Here is a 21,326-nt window from a genome sequence, read left to right as displayed (position 1 = left end):
ATGCAAACTGCAGTGAGTCTTGAAAGGGGCTCACCAGAGGTCTGAGGTGTGACAGCACCAGCCGCTCCATGACCTTCATCACGTGGGAGGTCAGTGCTATTGGCCTGTAGTCACTCGGTGCCGCAGGATGGTTTTTCTTTGGCACTGGGACCAGGCAGGATGTCTTCCAGAGCACTGGGATCCTCTGGAGATGAAGGCTCTGGTTGAACAGGTGCTGCAGAACTCCACACAGCTGACTGGAACAGTTCTTAAGCACCCGCGGACTGATGCCATCAGGTCCAGCAGCCTTTCCCTCGTTGAGCCTCTCCAGCTCTCTCCTCACCTGGCTTGATGTGATAAATAGTCCAGTCAGGGGGTTGGGGGGTGTAGTGGAGTTGGTGCTTGAAGTCAGCTGAGGGGAGGGGACTGAAGACTCCAGAGGTGACAGGGGGACTGAGGGGGGTGAAGGAGAGCGATGGTCATTCAGTGGAGGAGTGGGGGGGCAGCAGTGGGAGGGGGAGCTGGAGTCAAACCTGTTGAAAAACTCTTTGAACTCGTTAGCTCGGTCCACAGCTCCTACTACAGCTCCTTTCCCCTTCCTCTGAAAACCAGTGATGGCTCTCATTCCACTCCACACGTCTCTGGTCCGGCTTCTCTCCAGTTTCTCCTCCAGCTTCCTCCTGTAGGCGTCCTTACATTCCTGCAGACTGTGTTTCAGTTCCTTCTGGACCCTCCTGAGCTCAGAGCGATCTCCGGCTCTAAAGGCCGTCTTCTTCTCATTCAGGAGGGCCTTCAGGTCGCTTGTCACCCAGGGTTTGTTGTTAGGGTAACAGCGAACCTTTTTGGTGGGGATGGAGTTGTCCGTGCAGAACTTGATGTAACCAGAAACACAGTCTGTAAGTCCATCCAGATCCTCCCCATGTGGAACAAACAGAGCAGACCAGTCTGTGGATTCCAGAGCATCTCGAAGGCAATCCATGGCACCATCAGACCACATCCTCACAGTCCTCACAGTGACTGGTTGCTTCCTCACCACAGGGATATATGGTGGGGACAGCAGGACCAGGTTGTGGTCAGACCTGCCCAGTGCAGTGGAAGTGTATGCATTGATGGTATTAGCATACAACAAATCCAAAGTCTTACTGTCTCGTTGTACACTGGACATACTGGTGGAATGTGGGGAGGGTGGAGGAGAGACGGGCGTGATTAAAATCCCCCGTGATGAACATGAAGGCAGCGGGGTGTTGAGTCTGCAGATCCTCATCGACCGAGTGGATGACGTCACATGCCGCGTCTGCATTGCCGGCCGGAGGAATGTAGAGGTTCATGGCGATGACGTTTGTAAACTCCCGCGGCAAATAATATGGGCGGAGTCCGATAGCAATTAGCTCCACGTCAGGGCTGCACACGCTCTTCTTAACGTGGATATGCTCCGGATTGCACCACCTGTTGTTGACAGGTTGTTGTTATAGCATATCAGATTCCGATGTCGTCCTTCTTTAAAGACCCAGTCTGATGAAAATTGTGTTTTTAACATATTCTTGTGGGATTTTTCCCCTGATGAAAATGAAACTTTAAATTGCATCCCTGAGTATTTCTTTATTCAAATTGTGGTGAATCAAGAGCAGACAAAAAAATGAGCCTGTGCCGCTCTGCAGAAACTGTATTCATAATTAAAAGATCACTGGAAACACTTTGAAAAAAGATGAAAAGAAGATGGGAGTGGGTCTTTAAGAAGTGACCTTCAGCAAGTTTAGGTAATTTTGTGGCTGAGTGTGAAGTATAAGAATTGACCCTCCGGCACTTCAGGGAAGATCTGTACCCAAATAGAGAAGCTCACTGATACCAACAGACCAATACTGTTGAAACTTTGCCTTCCTAAAAATTCCATAGTGTTACTGTGGGAACACATTTGATAAACATTAAAATATTGGTATATTTTTCCTTTAAATCTTGCCTTTCTCTGTGGAAAAGCCCCTTCCCTGTTGTGTCCATCACAGTAGATGCACAACTGGAGGAGAGGGAAGTGAGGAGGGGAATGTCTGGAAAACCCCAGGCATTCTCTGTGGGCTCTCAGGAATGACCAGGATCTGCCAAGAGAGGAGGGGAAACACCACTGGAATGAGAGAAAAGAGGAGGACGGAGGGAGAAGGAAGAACCTGAGGGAGCAGTGAGGAGCCAACAAAAGAAACTGGGGGGACAAGAAGGTTTGAGTGAAAGGAAGGGAAGAAAATGTCCTAGATCTAGAGTTACACACAAGCATTCAAAAGAGAAAAAATAGCTAAAAAAGCTAACTATTAGAACAACTTTAAATTAAGTGTTATACAGTCTATTTGGAAGTATTTTTTTTTTTTTGCTAGTTCTAACCACGTGGTTTGTATTCAGAGTTTTTATGAACCTAATTGCAGATCATTTTGAGTACAGTGACAAAAAACTAGAGTAATAAGTGGAAATGACTCGTTTTAGAACAAAATAGGAACAAATTGAGAATACCATCTTAGTACAAGTTGGCCCATCTTAATAAATTCACATAAAATTGAAAACTAGCACTTATTCTCACATAAATTCAATAACAATGTATTCCAGTCAAATTTGTATCTAACTTTAAAATAAAATCTTTCAAACTGAGCCAAAAATTACAGTAAAATCTGAGTTTTTTAAGTCTTGATCAAGTCTTTATATTGTCTGGAGTTTGGAGCAAAAATGATTTTGTCTTATTTTAATGAGACAAATAAATTCCAAGTAATTTGAAAAAGCATAGAGCAAAGCGAAAAGGAAACAAATAAAAACCTGGTAAAACATCTGTAATTTGTCTGGAGTTTGCAGTGTAGAAGATGCTGCTGTTTGCTCAGCATCTCCTCCCTGTGGTCGTCCTGGAAGTGCTTAAGTTCATATCTCCTTCCTGTCTGGAAATGCAGGCATCTGAGGTTGTGTTTACGTCAGCGACAGAGTCCCGGTAAGGGTCAGATGTCCTCTCTGCCTGCGAGTGCAGCTGCTCCGTTCCTTCCAGTGGGAGGTTGAGTGTGGAGTTCTGCTCTGGAGACTGGAGGATTTACCCAGATGGAGGAAGTCTTGCATTTCATTAATGTTACCGCCTTAAACACAGATCTTCATTTTCTTTTTTCTCTCCTTTTCCTCTGCTGCTGTTACAGTGAAAGTGTCTGTCTTCCCGCTCAAAGCATTGCCTATATTTGAGAACTGGACCTGTTGACACCTCCCCCGAAATCCAATAGACTTCCATAGAGAATAAACAGTTATTACTCAGTCACTCAATTCGTCAGATTAATCATTCTTGCTCTGATACATTTGTAAACATCTTCTTAATAATCCTCATTTTTTAACTATACTTTTTTTCTGTAGTTCAAGTTATTCATGTTACAAACTGACCAATCAGATGCATCAATTAAAAGTGGGTGGAGCCTGTTGGCATCTATGTCCAACGTTTGAAACATTTGCCACATTTCATGTAGCTCACTTATACAAGTGGTAGGGTTACATCCTTCCAACAAGCTCACTCCTGATTGGTGAGAGTGGTTGCCGTAGAAACGACGACTCAAACCGATTTGGACCAATCACTGCCTACTGACATCGTCTGGCTCTAAGATGGCAGCTGAATTGACTTAATTTGGTTGGAGTGATGTCACACTCACTCTGTCGATGGCTCTGACGTGGAGCGGCGGCGGCGGCTGCTCTTAGCCCCTCCAGGTGGATGTTCAGTGTGAAGGTGTAGATTTGGGGTTGGCGTACAGTAAAACTTACTAAACATAAAAGTTAAAAGTGTGTGGAAACCTTTACGTGATGACTCCTGCATTGAAACTGAGATCAACATATTTATTGTTGGATACAAAGGACAATAAGAGAATCCTCAAGATTTCTCAGAAACTTAACAGCTGTGAAATCAGCCTATAGAAACATCCAGTCGTCCACAAGGCGGGCATGTGTTTGCACTGCCTGTGTCATATGAACATGAGCCATCATCAGTTGGAAAAAGAGCACAAAAACCCCAACAGGGTCTTTGCTTTCTCTTTCCATTGTTTTTTCCTGTCTTCCTGTTGATTTGGGGTTCGTTTCCCATCCTCCTTCCACTCATCGGGACCTCGCTGTGGTCTCGCTCCGTCTTTGTCCGCCTGTCTTCTCTCTGTCGGTGTTGTCAAAGTCTCACTGAGGTTTATTGTTCTCCACATTTCTGATGTCTGTGAATAATCATATGCAGCTTTCAATTGTGTTGAGGGATTCACACTCCAAACACTCTGAACCTTTCTTGTTCTAAATTACAGACACTGGAACTTAACAGGTAAGTCTTTTCTAAACCCCTTCATCTCATTTAAGGGGCATTTTCTTTCTCAGTTTCGCCTCAGATTAGAGACTGGACAGATTTGGAGAGCTGTGTCAGTTTCCTTCTGGTGGGTTGTTCAAGTGTTCTTCATTACGGAAGCGTGTCAGTGACTTGTTGTGAAGTGTCAGTGCATGAACAGAGCTGGACTGTAAGATATTCAAGCAAACACCTCAGCTCTCTGTGAAGAAGGGGCAGGTAGGGAAGCCCCACCCGGGCAAGGAGGTATTCTGGCAGAGCAAGCACAGCCAGTTGACACGAGTCCGCCCACCAGGAAGACAGCTCACCAGGAAGACAATGAGGTGCTCTGCTCGGTGATGGAAGCAGCCGCTGCCGGGCTGAGGGGGCATGTCCGGGCAGCCGCCTGCAGTTTAGCAAGTGTCAGCTCAGTCAGGCGGAGAGATCCTAACCCATGTCTTTCTGTTTCTCCCCACAGTCCGCTGCAGTCTCTGACGGAGGTGAGTCCACGCTCCTTTACCTTCTGTCTCACGTCTGCCTCCACACTCATGACCACCTCAGTAGGATCGACAAGGTTCACTTCAGGGGGTATTTGTTGGTGGTCATCCAATCTGAAGGAATGTTTTAATGAAAATGTTGCCTCGTCCGCCTCCTCCGGTCTGCCACATTCAGCAGCACCGATAAAGCTGTAAAGAAGACGCGCAGCCGCAGGTCACAGACAGAACAAAATGATTCCTTTACATCTGGAAAGAGAATTTCTTCAATGTTTTCTCAAGTCCTGCTCCACACCTTCCAGGTGTTTCTGTGACGTCATGATGGCCTTTCACACACCGAAGCCTGTCAGTGTAGAGCTGTTTGAAGCCAGAGAGGGAGTGGGGTTATGTAGTGCCGAGTTCTGAAACAATCTCAGTCACCACAGTGGGGTGATGATGGGACTTAAACACAAATGACAGACAAGGCAGAGTGGGAGGGTTATGGTGAGGAGAGTCTTTAGTGGGAGCTACTCTTCTAATGCGTCTTTACGCAATTTGCTTCTGTTTTGAAGGAAAACATTGTGTTTCTATGAAGATTGCATCGTCTGAGATCAGGTTCTCTGTGACTGGATGGAGGCGAAACTCTTATCTGTGATGCTAAGGAGTCCAGCATTGAACAGGAACCCGATGCACAAATCTGTGAAATAAAGTGTTTCAGTAAAGACAAGCATTTAGACTGAAGTTTCAATCCTGCAAAGAGTGTAGACCACATGTGTCATAATCAATGCCTGGGAGCTGGTTCCGGCCTTCAGGCAATTCTATCCGGCCCTCCAGATCATTTCATTTTATTGTTATTATTGGCCCGATGTTATTTTGCACTTAGTTCTAACTTGCATAATTTTGACAATATATATTTTTATGGAGAGTAAAATGTTAAAAGTTACTTAAGGCTTAATTTGATTTATTCTGGAACAATACTCCTGTCAGCTTTTGTTGTTCACCTTTTGGCTTGTCCCTTTTTGGGGTCGCCACAGCGAAACAGTATCATTATTTCGCAGCAGTGATTTTACGTCAGATGCCCGTCTTGACAGAACCCTGTGTCAAGGAAGCAGCATCAAGGGTCTTGCCCAGGGACCCAATCACTGATGGAGATCAGTGGATACTCCGGGGATTGAACCCAGGGCTCCTGCGTGCAAATCCTATACTTAGACCACTGAGCCATCCATCCTTCATGCCTGCTTTCAATAAATGTTTATCCTGTGCGATTGAGTTTGACACCTCTGCTGTAGATTGTGTTGTTAGTTGTGTAATAAGCAGGTTATCAATATGTAATCATCAAAGACTGTCATCACTGGGGATTTTCTTTGGTCTTGTAGCGTCTTTAATCTCTGGTCAGTACCTGATGTAAGAAAAACCTCCTTCTAACAAGTAGCAGCCGGAATTCTGTTTCTAGTTGTGTCTGCTGTGTGACTGCAGTGCTGTCAAAAAAAGACACAGAAGCACCAATGGAATCTGACAAAACAAAAGAAGACTCCTCCAAACCAAAGCTGGACTGAGTGTGCCCTCTCCCCTTGAGTTCCAAACAGGAAGTGCCCATGGGCCCCAGGTAGACAAAATCCCATAGACTTCCATAAAGAAATACGCAGCTGTTACTCACTCATTCTATTGGTCAGAATGACCATTTTTTTATTGATATCTTTTTTTTTTAACATGTTCTTGATAAGCTTCATTTTTTCCATGACATTTTCTCTATAGTTCAAGGTATAATCTGACCAATCAGATCCCTCATGTCCAATGTTCAACGGATTTTGTGTTGCCCGCGTTCAACCAATAAGTCTATAGACTTTGAACAAGCTAAAGTCCTGATTGGCCAGAGTGGTTGGCATAGAAACAATAACTCAAACCGATTTGCTCAATGACATCACGTAGCTCCAACATGGTGGCGACCGTATCGAGAAAAAATGATGACTGAATGGACGTAATTTCATTGGAGCCACAAATAAACTATTTTCTATGGGTAATGTCGCACACACTCACTCCAGTGCTCAAACGCAGTCAATGGTCTGAATGCTGCCTCTTAACCAGGTGGCACAAAGTGGAGTCGACCTGCTATAATACAAGCACTGCTTTGAAAACTGCACCATCTCAATAACTGTAATGCTTCTTCTGTCATGCATGGTGGTGTCGGACTCATGGATCGCTATACAGTTCAGTTCTTCTGAGTAAACCTCTCTGTGTTCTAGAGGTAGAACTCTGATCACACACAACAATGGTCCATATCATAGACTGCATTTGTGTCTGTTTATAGGAAGAATTTAGACAAAGTTAAAATGTGAAACTAGTCAAAACACATCATAAAACCTACAGAAATAATGATCAAAGATAAATTGATGTTTGCATTAAATGTGTGAGTTTTTATAGAGAAAGCTTTAGAAATTCAGAGAACTGCAGATTTGTCGGCTGAACATCCATGATGATAATCTCCCGTTCCACCAAATCCCAAAGGTTCTATTGGGTTCTGGTGACTGTGGACGGAGGACATGGTCAGCAACAATACTCTGGTAGACTGTGGGGTTGGAACCATGATCAGTTGCTACTGATGGGTCCAAAGGGTGTCAATGAAATCTCCCCCACACCATGACAGCACCACCAGCAGCCTGAACTGTTGATACAAGTCAGGATGGATCCATGTTTTCATGTTATTGTTGTTGTTGTTACCATCTGAATGTAGCAGAAATAGAGACTCGTCAGACCAGACAACGTTTTTCCATCTTCTGTTGTCCAGTTTTGGTGACTCTGTGTGGATTGTAGCCTCAGTTTCCTGTAGCTGACAGCAGTTATACCTGGTGTGTTCTGCTGCTGGTTCTTCTGCATCAAGGTTGTTGTGTGTTCAGAGATGTTCTTCTGCAGACCTCAGTTGTAACCAGTGGTTCTTTGAGTTCTTGTTGTCTTTCTATCAGCTGGATCCAGTCTGGTCATTCTCCCTTGACATCAACAAGACATTTCCACCCACAGAACTGCAGCTCTGGATATTTTCTCTCTTCCTGACCATTCTCTGTAAACCCTAGAGATTTTTGTCCCAGTAGATCATCAGTGCCACCCTGTGATTAGAAATTTGTTTTAATGAGCAATTGGACAGGTGTACCTAATAAAGTGGCCAGTCAACGTTTGTTTGTCCTCCATCATGAGAGAAATGCCTCAAGAATACTTTAAAAACAGCAAAGACACTGCTCTGTTTAGGGTGTTCAGGTTCCTTCATGCGTCTCCCTTGAATGGAATGTGGTGGTTTAAGGATTGCAGCTGCTCCTGTCCTCCCGGTCAGCTGCAGCGCCCCCAGTGGAGGATCCTGTCTCTGCACTGGCTGCTCTCACAGACTTTATCTGTGGCCGTCCTTTAACAGCCTCACATACTGCCGTGTGTGTGTTTTAGTTTCCTCCTCCCTCATCTCTGAATAATACATCCTCCTGAGGCCTGTGCATGTGCGTATCGCTTACCTGGATGTGAGCTGGTACATGTGTGTGAATCCACACGCACGTGCCCGTGCACACCGCGACCTGACTCCCTCCATGGTTTCTCAGGTTTTCATCCAGGTTGCTAACAACCAGCAGCCTCCCTCCTCCGTCTTGATGTTTCTCTCTGGCGTTTCTGCAGCGTGTGCGCTCTCGCTGGACTGTTGCTTGGACCCAATGTGTTTGAGCTTGTGAGGGGCCCTGACGGGGGGATTATGGATGGAGGGGCCTGGTTACCTCTCAGAAGTCGATACATGCCCCGCTGGCACCACACAGGCTCGTACCAGCTGTACCCAGGTGAGGAGGCACCCGCAGCTTTCCACTTCTTCCTCCTGACGTACTTGTGTTTGGAAAAATCAAGCCGCTAAACTGAACAAACATTGGATTTCTGAGTTGGCTCCCAATGGTGATTAAGGAGGCATCCAGACTGGCACGTTTAGGCTCGGCTGGGTCGACAACAGAAATAGTTTGTTCTGCTCTGGTCAGCAGCTGTGAAAGCTCACTGGACCTGTGATGCAAGAGGACTCCGGTCCACTTGTGAACAAGGCTTTCTGTGTGCTTGCAAATGGAGTCTGGTGCGGTTTACTCCAGTGTGAATGCACACAGACTGCATGGACTGCAGCTCATGCAGAACTATTTAAAACTTGGCCAGAACACAAATCTGAGAATCGTGAAAAGGTTGTGTTCATAAATGTGGAGCTGCACAAGCCTGAGCTGCATGGTGGTGTAGTGGTTAGCTTGCACCTCACAGCAAGACGGCCCTGGTTTGAATCCCAGCAGGGACCTTTCTGTGTGGAGTTTGCGTGTTCTTCTTGTGCATGTGTGTGTTCTCTGTGGGCACTTCCTCCCACAGTCCTAAAACATGCTTTAAGGCTTAATTTGTGTCTGATTACATGTGCGTGTGTCGCCTGCCGCTGACTGGGAACCTGTTCAGGGTGCACCCCACCTTCCCCCACTGTACCTGGGTTAGCTCCTGCAACCCCGACCCTGAAATGGATTCAGAAGAGGACGGATGGATGTATTTGAGCCCCCGCTAGTGTTTGCCGTCCACTGCCCCTCTTGTTCAGAATTCGTGTACCTCTGATAGAACGAAGAAGTCGTTTTCTGTGACAGAGGATGCTCCCTGCAGGCCAGACACTTCCTTTTTTTACTTTATTTTCAGCATTTGTGTCGTCCTGGGCACCTGAGCAGCGATGCCCCCCTCCCCTTGCTGTTCTTGTATCTTATTATATCTCAGTTTAGCCACCCCCGTTGAGTTTATCCGGCCCGGGGCTCCATCCCGGTTATTCTTGGCCTCTCTTTGTGGGGCAGCCTTCTGATCACAGCTTCACAGTAGGAAGTGGTTTGCAAAAGAGGCAAACCTTGAATAGACTGGGGCTATCTTCAAAATATCATTTCCTAACTTTTGTTAGTGAAGTTGACCTTGGAAAAGTAAACATTTAAATATAACAGCTGAACTCAGGCTTAGATGGAAGAAACTGATTCGCTGTGGCGACCCCTGAAGGGAAAAGCCGAAAGGAGAAGAAGAAGAAGATTGTGCATTGCTTTCTTAATAAAACAATATGACACACAATATGGACATAGTCATGAAATGCGGACAGGAATGTGGGTGTGGCTAAAAAAAGAACCCTTGGTTGCCACGAAAATCCCAAATTTTACTTTTGCCGATTCTTCTAAAATTACATGGACATGTTTGTCTGCCCCAGTTGACCAAAAACAAAAATTGGTTGCTGTGGGGATAAAACTAGCAGAAAGAAGCCATTTTGGTAAAAAGTGTTTTTTTTTCATGGGTGGCAGAGAAGGGGAAGTAAAGGGGCTAAAACAGCTAAAAAAGGGGAACTGGAGGGTGGCAAGGACGAGGGCAGGGGCAGGTAGCACTCACAGTTTTAACTGTGATTTAAAAAAAGGCCTACAACAAAATGCAAAGTGTGAATTTGTCTTCTGTCAAAAAGACATCCTCAAAGCAAAAGAAGACGAGGATGTGGTGGAGGGAGGAAGAGGAGGTCTCTTTGGATTTGTTAATTGCTTTTCTGCAAAAAGAAAACTAACATTTGATGCATTAAAACAACTCTTTTATCCAAACTGAAAATATTTGTGCGCATGCATATATTTGCATTCATTTTTAAGGCTTAAGGGAATGAAAACCAAACCTTAAATCATCTCAAATGTTTGTCCAGAGCTGAACAGCGTGGAGCTGCAGGGCTGCAGCAGCGACAGCCTCAACAGCAACGCCAGCCTCCCCAGCGTTCAGAGTCACCGGCGCCACACGGAGAGGAGGGTGGCCAGCTGGGCCGTCTGCTTCGAGAGGCTGCTCCAGGATCCCGTGGGAATCCGCTACTTTTCGGTACGGTCACACTGTGCAGCCACCTGATGGCTGCCGGGCAGCTAGCCTCTATCAAATGGAAACATTCCAAGGAAGTTTTTGGAAATCTGCATGTGCAGTCTCCTAAAAACCTTCAAACTAATTATTCCTTTCACTTGAAATACATATTATTATATTTCCAAGTTTAGAAACTGTTTTTCTAATGTATCAGGAAGATTTCAGTTGGTCTTAAAATCTATTTACTTCTGTTTTGTTGCTTTTTCCACCACAAATGTGAATATAGTCTCCCCCTTTGGACTCTAACTCTATGCTAACAGCACCTTAAGGCCTTAAGACCAAAAGGCAAAAGATTTTAGACTTCAAAATGAAAAGTGTTACTAATGTTTTAATTTGTCTTACTCTTTCGTATTTTTGATCCACTTTTAATACTTTGTCTGCAGGAATTTCTAAAGAAAGAGTTCAGTGAGGAGAACATTCTCTTCTGGCAGGCTTGCGAGTTCTTCAGCCACTTACCTGAGAATGACAGCATACAGGTAACAAACAGAAGAGTCCAGAAAATGGAACCAAAAAGTTGTTTATCGACCCCGTGTGGGTAAAAATGGACCCACTACCATGTTTAGTTGTAGAGAAAAACACCTTATGCTATACTTTTCTAAGTGTAGATTCTATGACTTTGCCTAAAGGGACTCCATCATTAGATAAAAGTCACAGTTGTTTATATTTATGTTAGTGCTGTCATGCGATTAATTGTTGTGTATGATTAATTAATTATGACCTGTAATTAATTAATCTAATTAATCATTTTTAATCACAGTATTTTTAACCTAAGATTTCTATTAAAAGCCTTATTTTGAGGTATTTTATTTAAGTTTGTTACATTGTAGCCCAGTAAAAGATCAAAATAAAACTTAAAAGGTGACTTTCTTACATTGTTTTTTTTAATTATTAACAACTTGTAACCAACCTTTGGCACCACAGAGGGGGTTATTAAAAAAAAAAAAAAAAGAAGAACCATCAGGTCCAGATTCTCTAATTTTACCACATTAAAAACAGTAGGAACATTTTTCCTGAGCAATCCAAAAATATTCAACACAAAATTCTTATGAATACCATAATTCAAATGTTGATATACTTAATTCCACAGTTTATCTCAACAACAAGAAAGTTGAAAAGACATGAAAGCTGAAGGCTGACTCACTTGGGGATTGTTTCACCCATAACAGCAGGCAAAGAAAGTGCTAACAGCGCCACCCGGAGGCCAAAAGTAAATTACAGCAGTAGAGTTTTGGAACAGAGAATCAATAGGAAACGGATGAGAGGTTTTAACTAAACACTCTGCGGCTTCCACAGCCATGACCTGGCGGCAAAAATTTGACCCGCAGGCCCCACTTTGGACACCCATGGTTAGACTTTGTCTACATGTATTAATGTATTGAGTTGCTGCCATGTGATTGATTAGTTTGAAATTTGTGTAAGACTAACGAGCAGTTGAACAGGTGTGCCTAATAGTGATAGTGAGTTGTTAGGTTCAAACAACCTGAAACATTTCTCTGAAAGGAAGACAAGAGAGGGGTCAGTTCTTAAATCAGATTTTACTTGCACAAGGAGAACAGACAGAGAATGTTCAAACCAGTCTCCACCCGCTCTGAAGACCTTGGTTCAGGGTTTCCATATTTATAACCTTTCAGGGGCGGTCTTATTTTATTTACATTTGCTGCTCTCAAGGTGTGGAAGGAAAAACAGCCTCAAACTGGTTCTACTATCATTAATGTCTTAGTTCAATGCAATAGGTCTGCGTCAGCATCTTTGAGTATCTGTAATGTGTCAGCCTCCAGACAGCCTTCAGCCTGGGATGACTGCAACCTTCCAGATAACAGCTGAGCAAGACCTCAAATGAGCAGAAAGAGAAGAGAGGTTAAAATCATACAAAGCAAATATAGGATAAATGTATGTACAACTCTATCAATTCCCCCCTGTTTATCACATATTTGCTCAAATTCTCACATCACCTGTCAGCCACTCCCTGGGAAGGTTGTCAGCTGGAGGATCACATTTAAGAGCACAAATACATTCACACTCAGAAGTTTTGCCCTACATAGTCACCAGGGTCTGGGAACAGGTCAGGCAGGTAGAGGGCTTCTCCTTCATCAGAAACTGGTTCAGGTTCGGCATTGTCACCTAAAAGAGGGTACAGCTGTTCCGGTGGTGGCGCTGCTGGTGAGATAGCAGTTATTATCAATCGGTTAACTAGAGAACGAAGGCAGGGAATACAACAACATCCACATAAGGTCAGAATAGCTGCAAAAACTGCAATGGAGACTAGAATAGAGGACACAAGGGCTGTATAGTTGCCGAACACATTCAACCACGCATCCCACATGGTGGCGTCAACCCCGGAGTGCTCTTCCATTCTACCATCGAGGGCACGAACCCTTTCTATGGCTCTGGTCAGGCTGCTATCCGCAGCGGTGATGTTGGGGATGAAGATGCAGCATTGCTCCCCGAACATTGAGCAGACTCCTCCTTTCTCGGCGAGTAGCATGTCCAAAGCTATCCTGTTCTGGAATGGCATCAGAGAGGTAGCCTGCAGTTGGCCATGTACTGCTTCAAAACCTGCTAGTGTCCAATTTCCTAGCTTCTGACCATTAAAATGGATGAAGTCAATCCTGTCAACGTTCTTATTTGGGGTCACTGGAAACAGTGCACTTATGATTGGAATATTCTCAAACCCAGCAGCGACTTGATCCGCTAATTCATATTCATCTGGAACACCACGAGGAACACCTATAGCATGAATGTAACTGGGATCATTCTCCAACCATGGTGCTGACCGTTTACTAAGGTGTCAATCACCTGCATAAAGGCTAGATAGTCTGTGCACGAGATCTTCTGTTGAGGTAGGAAAGACAGAAACTGGCAACAGTAAAGTCACCAGAGCACAAACACCTGTGACATTTATAGGCATCTTGTCATAAAGGTTATCAGCGCCACACCACCACCAAACATCTCCTCTGGACACTGGTCTAAAATACTACTAGTATTTGTATTGTGTAACAAAAAAAAAGATTAAAAAATGAAATACATTGAGTTGAATTCATAAGTAGCAGCTTTGTCATCATGCACAATAGATTCTAGATCTAAAATCTAAAATGTTAACACAGAGCAAGTGCTAACCCCTTAACATGTTCTTAGATTTACTGTGATTTTTTTTATTTTTTAATCTACATATTCAAGTAGATTCTGAAGGAGAAAAGCTGGGAGTGTTAACAGTTGAAAAGTTACAACATGATAAAAATCTTGTATAAAGGGTTAAATACAGCTTCTCTAAATCTGCACCTCTTGTCTGCAACAGCTCACTCAGCGAGCCAGAGAGATCTACAACAGCTTCCTGTCCAGCAAGGCCACCACACCGGTCAACATTGACAGCCAGGCACAACTTGCGGACGATATCCTCAATGCACCGAAACCCGACATGTTCAAGGAGCAGCAGCTGCAGGTACGACTCCCACACGGCTGCAGCTGCCAAAAGAGACCAAAGGACAGTTTTATCATCGATTGTAAAAAAAAAAAAAAAAAAAATTAAGATGGGCGTCATCAGGTCCTCCTGTCCATAGAACAGAAGGTCAGTTCATCCCTGCTTCTTATCAGACATCAGGGATGTGAACAGAGTCACCAGGCACTTCAAGGTCCACACACAAAGCCTGAGAAAAGCTTTTCCAGGGGAAATCTGCGGTCTCATCCTCACAACTCAGATCCAGTCTGCCATTGCAGATTTAAAGGTAAATGAAGATGACTTTTCCTTCAGCTGCATCCAACCAGGTGGTGTCTTCATGACCTCCTTTGCACCACAGGAAGCAAAACAGAGTTTTAGGCCCTAGGTTCCTGAGGGTTAAACTATCAAACATTTTGGCGTTAACCTCCCTTTCTCTCCCAAAAACTTGGCATGGTTTGGCCTTCGTGTTTATTTCTTGATCTCTTGAATTCCTTTGGTCCCCCTAGTGGTGGAATTGCGCATTGCGGTCATTTCTTTAAAGAACTATAACTCGCCACAGGAATGGGATAGAAACTTGCTTTCTTTTTTGAAAATTCGTATATATTTTCTTCTTCATAACTGGGCCAGATTAAACTATCTAGTGGGCCGGATCCGGCTCGCGGGCTGTATGTTTGACACCCCTGGTTTAGATTGTTTAGATCGTTTTTATACAAAAAGTGGACAATTTGATCTGGGTCCGGCGCGTTGTCATGGTAACAAGACGTCGCTGAGCCTCGACTGCAGTGATAAAAGAAAACGATATAAATGCTGATTGTCATGATAGGTTAAATTGAGCATCAACTCAGAGAGGACGTTCATCTCTTACTGCTTGTTTTGATCCAGAAGTTGAAATAAAACGTTTTAAAGCAGGCAGCACAGTGATACAGAACGGTTGGGCTGTGTGACCGTAATTTTTACAATTTTTTTTAGGTGTGCAGGATCGTTTCTTATTGCTGTATGTCGCCATCTCTGTTTTCTTTTTAGTAATGCTGCAGACATAAAGTCTTTAGAGTGCTCATCTCACTGTTGATGTGTTTTGTGCTCATATTACATTTCTAGGTTAACACTTGATACATTTAAACATTTCGGACAACAACAATGAAGGAATAATCTCTCCCTGGCCTGTTTTTATTCAAAAGCTGCAAATTGTCATCAAACTTTCCTAGTAACACATTGTGAATCATAGTCTTCAGTCACAACACAAAAGTGGGATTAATGTGATATATTTTTCAATTGTCTGCCTTAATCAAAAATAAATGTTCTAAATGTACAGTTTTGTGTGTAAATTTAATTTTGTGATTGTTTTCAGATAATAAGTGGTCAGCAAATACTGTAATAAAAAACAACAATTGACAAGCTAAGCTAAACTAGACAGAGGCTGGACATCCCAGCCCTCAGACCTTCCTTCTTGGTGTGGAGAAAACAAAAGAAAACAGATTCTTGGAAAAAAGAAGAAACCTCAGGGATGTCCACATGAGAAGCTACTGTAAACTTTCTCAAAGTTGTCCAGGTTTTGCTCTCCTTTTTTCTTGATTTTTTTCTGGTTGCTGTGAAATGTTTTCCGTTCAGAGTTCTGGATTTTCTGCACCACGTGAGGAAAGATGGAAAGGATGAGTTTTTAAAATGGAAAATGCTGCTGATTTCTGCTGTGAGTGCTGAGCCCATCAGCTGCTGCACATTTGCATTCCAGCAGCAGGTTGACTCGTGTTGCACGGGACAAACTTTTAGAAGATAATCTTGAAATCTTCTGTAATCCATCTGAGTATGCTGGTAAATGGCTTGTCTGTCCTCATGAGTTCCTCCTGACCCCCCCCCCCGGATGCTTGATTGATGGATAATCTCCTAACTTTGATGGAAAACAGGACTCTTAGATGTCTGATGACTTCACCCTGCATCACTGAACATTTGCCTCTCAGATCCATATCCTGTCTCCTGCCTTCGCTCTCCACAGACCCGCTGATCTTTCCTCGCTTGTGCTCTCTTTAGATTTTCAACCTGATGAAGTTCGACAGCTACACCCGCTTCCTGAAGTCTCTGCTGTACCAGGAGTGCATGCTGGCGGAGGTGGAGGGCCGGCCGCTCCCCGATCCATATCACATCCCGAGCAGCCCCACCTCCAAGCACAGCACCACCGGCTCTGACCGCTCCAACCTCTCGACGCCCAAGAAGGTCGAGAACGGCGCCGGCACGGGTGTTTGGGTGCTGGGGTTTTGATACGCCTTTCGGGTCTGAACTCTCTGTGTCCCACAGGAAGAAAAACTCAAGAGCAAATCCGGTCGGTCGTTGAACGAGGACAGCAGAGAGGACTCCGGGGACCGCAGGAGAGGCATGTTTTTTTCATGGTCCCGCAATAGGAGCTTTGGAAAAGGCCCCAAGAAGAGAGAGCTGGCAGACTTCAACTACAGTCAGTCCTCACTTCATTCAATCTTCTGGAGAAAGAGTTGAAGGAAAGTTTCAAGCTTCATGCTTCTCTGGCATTCCAGATTTCTCCGGCAGTAACGGTCGCCGTGAGTCTCAGGGCTCGCTGTCGTCGGGAGCCAGTCTGGAACTGGGAACGTCGGGTACAGGGAAAAACGAGGCCAGTCCACGAGGAGAGGTCAGGAGGGGTCAGGAAGCCGTCAGGTTCTGAGGCTTCAGGATCATGCTATGGTTCTCCCACCAAGTGTGTTCCTTTTTGAGTAAAACTGAAGAGATGACGTCCTGTCAGAGCATCTCAGCGCATTGGCTAAGTTCTAAAGACTGCACATGACATTAGAACTGGAAGGTTTGAAATCATCTGTTGGTTAAAATACTCAGTAAAAACTAACAAAAGATTTAGATTACTTACAAACAATTTGCATCCTCTAAATATTAAATCACCTAAAACTCGTGAGAGAAAAAAGAAAAAACAGAAGTTGATATATTATGTGAAAATAAATATCTGCACAAGTATTAAAAAGAAAAACTCTGAAAGAAATATAAACATGGAAAATACATAAAAATTATTTTAATAGAAAAACACAGAAGTTAACAGTTTAGAGAAAGAAGTGACATCAAAGTGGAGAAATATTGTGTTTTTGGTTTCAATTGTAGCCCCTCCCTCACTGCTACAAGCTTGTTTCGTCTGCTCCTGATTCACATCAGTTTGGATAAAGAAATACTAAAAAATGCAGTTTTAACCTTCATTTTTTGTACGTGGTTGTAACAAGCTTACTGGCATTTTTCTGATAATAGAAGCATCATCAGAAAGACGTTAAAAACACCAAAAACATGAATTGTCTTAGTTAATGTCTTAAGCTCAGATAAATGGTGTTATCTGTATTTGTTAAGAAGTGACGCCCCAGGCTGCGGGTGGGGGTGGGGCTCTTTAAATCACACAGTGATGGAGAGGTGGGCTAGTCCTGCTGCTTTCAGACTTCATGATGTTTCCTCACAAGGAGATCTGAAGAAAACACTGTGGGAGGTTATTTCCTGTTTGGCTGACCCCGCCCATCTCTGGTCTTCAGGGTGGTGGAACATCAGAGCGAGGGGGAGGCAGTGCCCCCTTAAGGCAGTGCAACATAAGCTTGCCGGATGGCTCCTGTTGCTCCGTGCCCCTCAGGGCTGGGGTGTCCATCAGGGACCTGCTGCAGGGCCTCTGTGAGAAGCTCTGCATCAGCCTGGCAGCCGCGGACCTCTTCTTGGTTGGAGGGGAAAAGGTAAAAGATGCTTTCATTTAGCCTGTAAGATGCTTTCATTTAGCCTGTATACTTACAATAGTGGAGCCAGTTTAAAAAAAATAGTAAAAAAAGTATATATTTATATATATTAGGGATGAACCGATACAGTTTTCTCACGCTTTGATGATACAGACCTCGATATGAGCGTCACAGTTCAATATGTATTGGGCAAGAAAGAAATAAACCCTGAAATCTGACTATTCCACAGATGATGATTTATTTTGCAGAGAAATACCATAACAAAAGTTCTTTTTTTTCAAGTGCACAGTTCTTGGCATTTATTGCAGAATCACATTTAAATAGAACTCTTGTAAACATTACAACTTATGAGAACGGCAACAAATTAAGCAGCTCTCTCAAGTTTTGACAGCTGGATGTCAAACACAATCTAAACTGAACCAACTTAAAATATTTAGAACTGACATAATAATAACAGCAACACAGGTAAAGTGCAGTATTCCCTAGCTCTCAGCTCTTTATTTATGTACCTTTCCTTTGTTTGCAAAAAAACAAGTATCTCTGTTGTTTTTAGCATTTAGCTAAAATTTTTATTTTGCGACTACTCTAGGAGGGGGATGGTAGTTTCTGGCAGGGAGAGGGAGAGTGGGCGGGGCTTTTTTGCAGCAGACACTCTTAATGAACCTCAGAGTGGTAATTAATTAATATAATGTGTATAGTCAAAATGTCATATTGAATTGTCGAACTCGTATTGAACAGTTCTGTTTTATAATATATGCATTTATATTGTTGCATCCCTAATATGTATATATATATATAAGTGTTCTGTAGGTACCCGTCAAGTTTAGAGACTGCGTTGTTTGCATAAACGGCCCATATCGTTGAGACTGGGGCAAACAGACTGAATGTTTTTGTAATAACCGAGTATTATGCCTGACATCTTTACAAATGGCCATTATGTTGATTTTCTTTTTTTTTCGTGCCAAACATGCTTTTTTGAATCCATTCTAAATGTGATGCTTGTACCACAAGATGTACAATTTGTCTGAAATATCGACCTAACTTGAACTGTGATGAAAATGAAAACATCTGCATCACACCAGCACACTGCAGGAAATGTGAGTCTGTTATGTGACTTTTTTCTCTTGCTTAGCCACTAGTTTTGGACCAAGACTGCATGACACTCTGTTCAAGAGACCTGAGATTGGAAAAACGTACCCTGTTCAGGTACTGGATTTACTCATGAACTATGTTGTGCTCAAATTTATAAAAGAGTTTTGAAAGTCAAGTTGAATGTGAGAGGTTTTAAACAAGACCAGGGGTAATGACATTCTCTTCCTGCACAGACTTGACTTGGTCCCCATCAATCGCTCGGTGGGTCTAAAAGCGAAGCCAACTAAGCCGGTGACGGAGGTCCTCAGGCCTGTGGTGGCCAAGTATGGCCTGCACCTGTCTGGCTTGGAGGCCCGGATTGTAAGGCCTGCTCAGCTGTAGACAGACATGAGTGGTGGTGGCGCCATCATGGTCTTTTCTTAACCGCTCTGTCTTTGTGTGTGTTGGTACAGAGTGGGGAGTCAGAACCCTTAGATCTAGGTCTTCCCATTTCTAACCTGGACGGACTCCGAGTGGTTCTAGATGTTGCAGAAAATACTGTTGGAAAAGGTAAGACTCAAGTTTGTCCTGCACCATTTAAGGATTCTGGTTTTGTATCCAATCAGTGGAGGTGTTTGTTCTCCATCATGGTTTGACGTGCATCCCTCCAAAAGTGCATGGCAAGGAGGATGCAGTACAGAGGTCACAGTACAATACCAATCTGCCAAAAACAAATCGCCTTTACAGAGTTCAAGTTTTTTCAGCAAAGTATTTGTTGTGGAGAAATGTGAAACAGCTCTGTTGTGGTTCTGAGACCCATCAGTCCGAACCATAAATAACTGGAGACCAAAGAAGCTGAAGTGTTCATGATAGGCTGGAATTTTTGTCAGACATCCGGAAAAACAGCAGTTATTGAAAGTTAATGCGCCATATTCTCTGTACCACAGGGTGCACCAAACTAAGGTGCATTAGGGGAGACAAAAGAGTCAGATTAGTCTGCATATCAGTAAGACTTAATTTACTGCTTTCACAATGACGCTAGATCTTGTTTGTAACACACTAGCGACGTTGGACTTCTTTTATTTAATACTTATGACTCCCAACCTGGTTTCCAACACGTAAAAAGCAAACTGATACCGCTACAACAAAGGTTACTGTAACTATCAACCTTGTTAGTAACATGTACAAATAGCAAACCAACAAAAAGACGAGCTGCAGGATGTTCACCATTGTTGTTGCTTTACAATGACACGCTAGCGGTCTGCACCACGCAAGCGGCATAAGAACAAATTGCTCAGTGGAACCAAGGCTTAACTGAGTGGAAATGCTCACCAGAATGAACTGGTCCGTACCATACTACTCCTTACCAGACCATACTGTACCGGACCGCTTAGTGGAAACAAGGCTTTTGTGTTTTCCAATCACAGCAATTGTAGGTTTACAGAATTTCAAAAATTGGCCCAGTTTTGGAAAAAAAAGGCACATTACAAATTTGTTTACATTATATTTACTGAGGTGGTTGGCAGTGGAGTTTTTGACTGGGATGTTCAAGGTGGTGAATAGATCTCTGAGGAACAGAGAAGTGTGATGGTGCCCATTTTTAAGAATAAGGGAGATGTGCAGAGTTGTGATAACTACAGAAGAATAAAGCTGATGAGCCATACAATGAAGGTGTGGGAAAGAGTAGTGGAAGCCAGACTAAGAGCAGAAGTGAACATTTGTGAGCAGCAGTATAGTTTTGTAGCCCGGTCTTTCTACGTCCACACGCGGCCCCTCCTCCTTGCAGCCAGATGTGCTGCGGGTGGCCGTGTTTGTAGGAAGAAGAGGCACCAGATGCATACAATCTGTGGCAGACCTTGTTGCTCTTTATTTTCTTACAACAACACAAAGGAAACTGAACATTAGAAAACCAATAAATGTAAAAACTCACACGACAAAATGGCTATGCTGCTTAACTTACAACAACACAAAGGAAACTGAGCAGAAAGGGGAAGCCCGCGAAGATTGCAGGAGAGCTACAGCGTCCCCAGAGGGTAAAAAAGGAACATGAAGGTGCAACAGCACCACCCGGAGGCGAAACAAGTATGTGTCCCCTACACCCACCCCCTCAGCGATTGATGGCGTCCCAGTCATCAGCCATTGCAATCAATCAATACAGTAAAAGATAAGATAAACGATAAGGAAGATAAAAACACTAACATTTTTTTTTTTGTATGTATTGTGTTTTGTCTTCTAGTGTCGTGCTGCTGCCCTCTTTGCTTTTTGGAACACTTTCCACCCCTTCTGTATCTTCTTTCGCTCCTGTCCTGAGTTGTGACTGAGTTCATAGTCAGCCATTCTCTTTGGAAGATGGCGCATTCTCGTTGGGTTCTTCCGGACAGTTCTCTCTACACTTTCAAAGCTTTCATCTGACAACGTGTCGCGTTCCTCATCCGAATCGTCCTTATTTGTTTTACAATTTTCTTCTGACA

General features: G+C 43.6%; 1 protein-coding gene across 10 annotated transcripts in view; it reads left to right on the top strand.

Moving 5' to 3' along the window:
* Positions 1 to 4,748: 4,748 nt before the first annotated feature.
* rgs12b (regulator of G protein signaling 12b) overlaps positions 4,749 to 21,326 on the top strand; it is a gene marked incomplete at its 5' end in the record, with an annotated part of 29,785 nt that continues 13,207 nt past the window's right edge. For all 10 annotated transcript variants that reach the window (XM_024262156.2, XM_024262153.2, XM_036211041.1 and 7 more), the window contains 11 exon segments: positions 4,749 to 4,770; positions 10,430 to 10,596; positions 11,016 to 11,108; positions 13,928 to 14,071; positions 16,094 to 16,276; positions 16,358 to 16,511; positions 16,591 to 16,703; positions 17,593 to 17,784; positions 18,917 to 18,990; positions 19,110 to 19,236; positions 19,329 to 19,425. In XM_024262156.2, coding sequence (XP_024117924.1) covers positions 4,749 to 4,770; positions 10,430 to 10,596; positions 11,016 to 11,108; positions 13,928 to 14,071; positions 16,094 to 16,276; positions 16,358 to 16,511; positions 16,591 to 16,703; positions 17,593 to 17,784; positions 18,917 to 18,990; positions 19,110 to 19,236; positions 19,329 to 19,425 — 1,366 coding nt within the window.

This window comes from Oryzias melastigma, linkage group LG1 (genome assembly GCF_002922805.2).
Source record: "Oryzias melastigma strain HK-1 linkage group LG1, ASM292280v2, whole genome shotgun sequence".
Taxonomy (NCBI): domain Eukaryota; kingdom Metazoa; phylum Chordata; class Actinopteri; order Beloniformes; family Adrianichthyidae; genus Oryzias; species Oryzias melastigma.
This window is presented reverse-complemented; position numbering and strand designations above follow the sequence as displayed.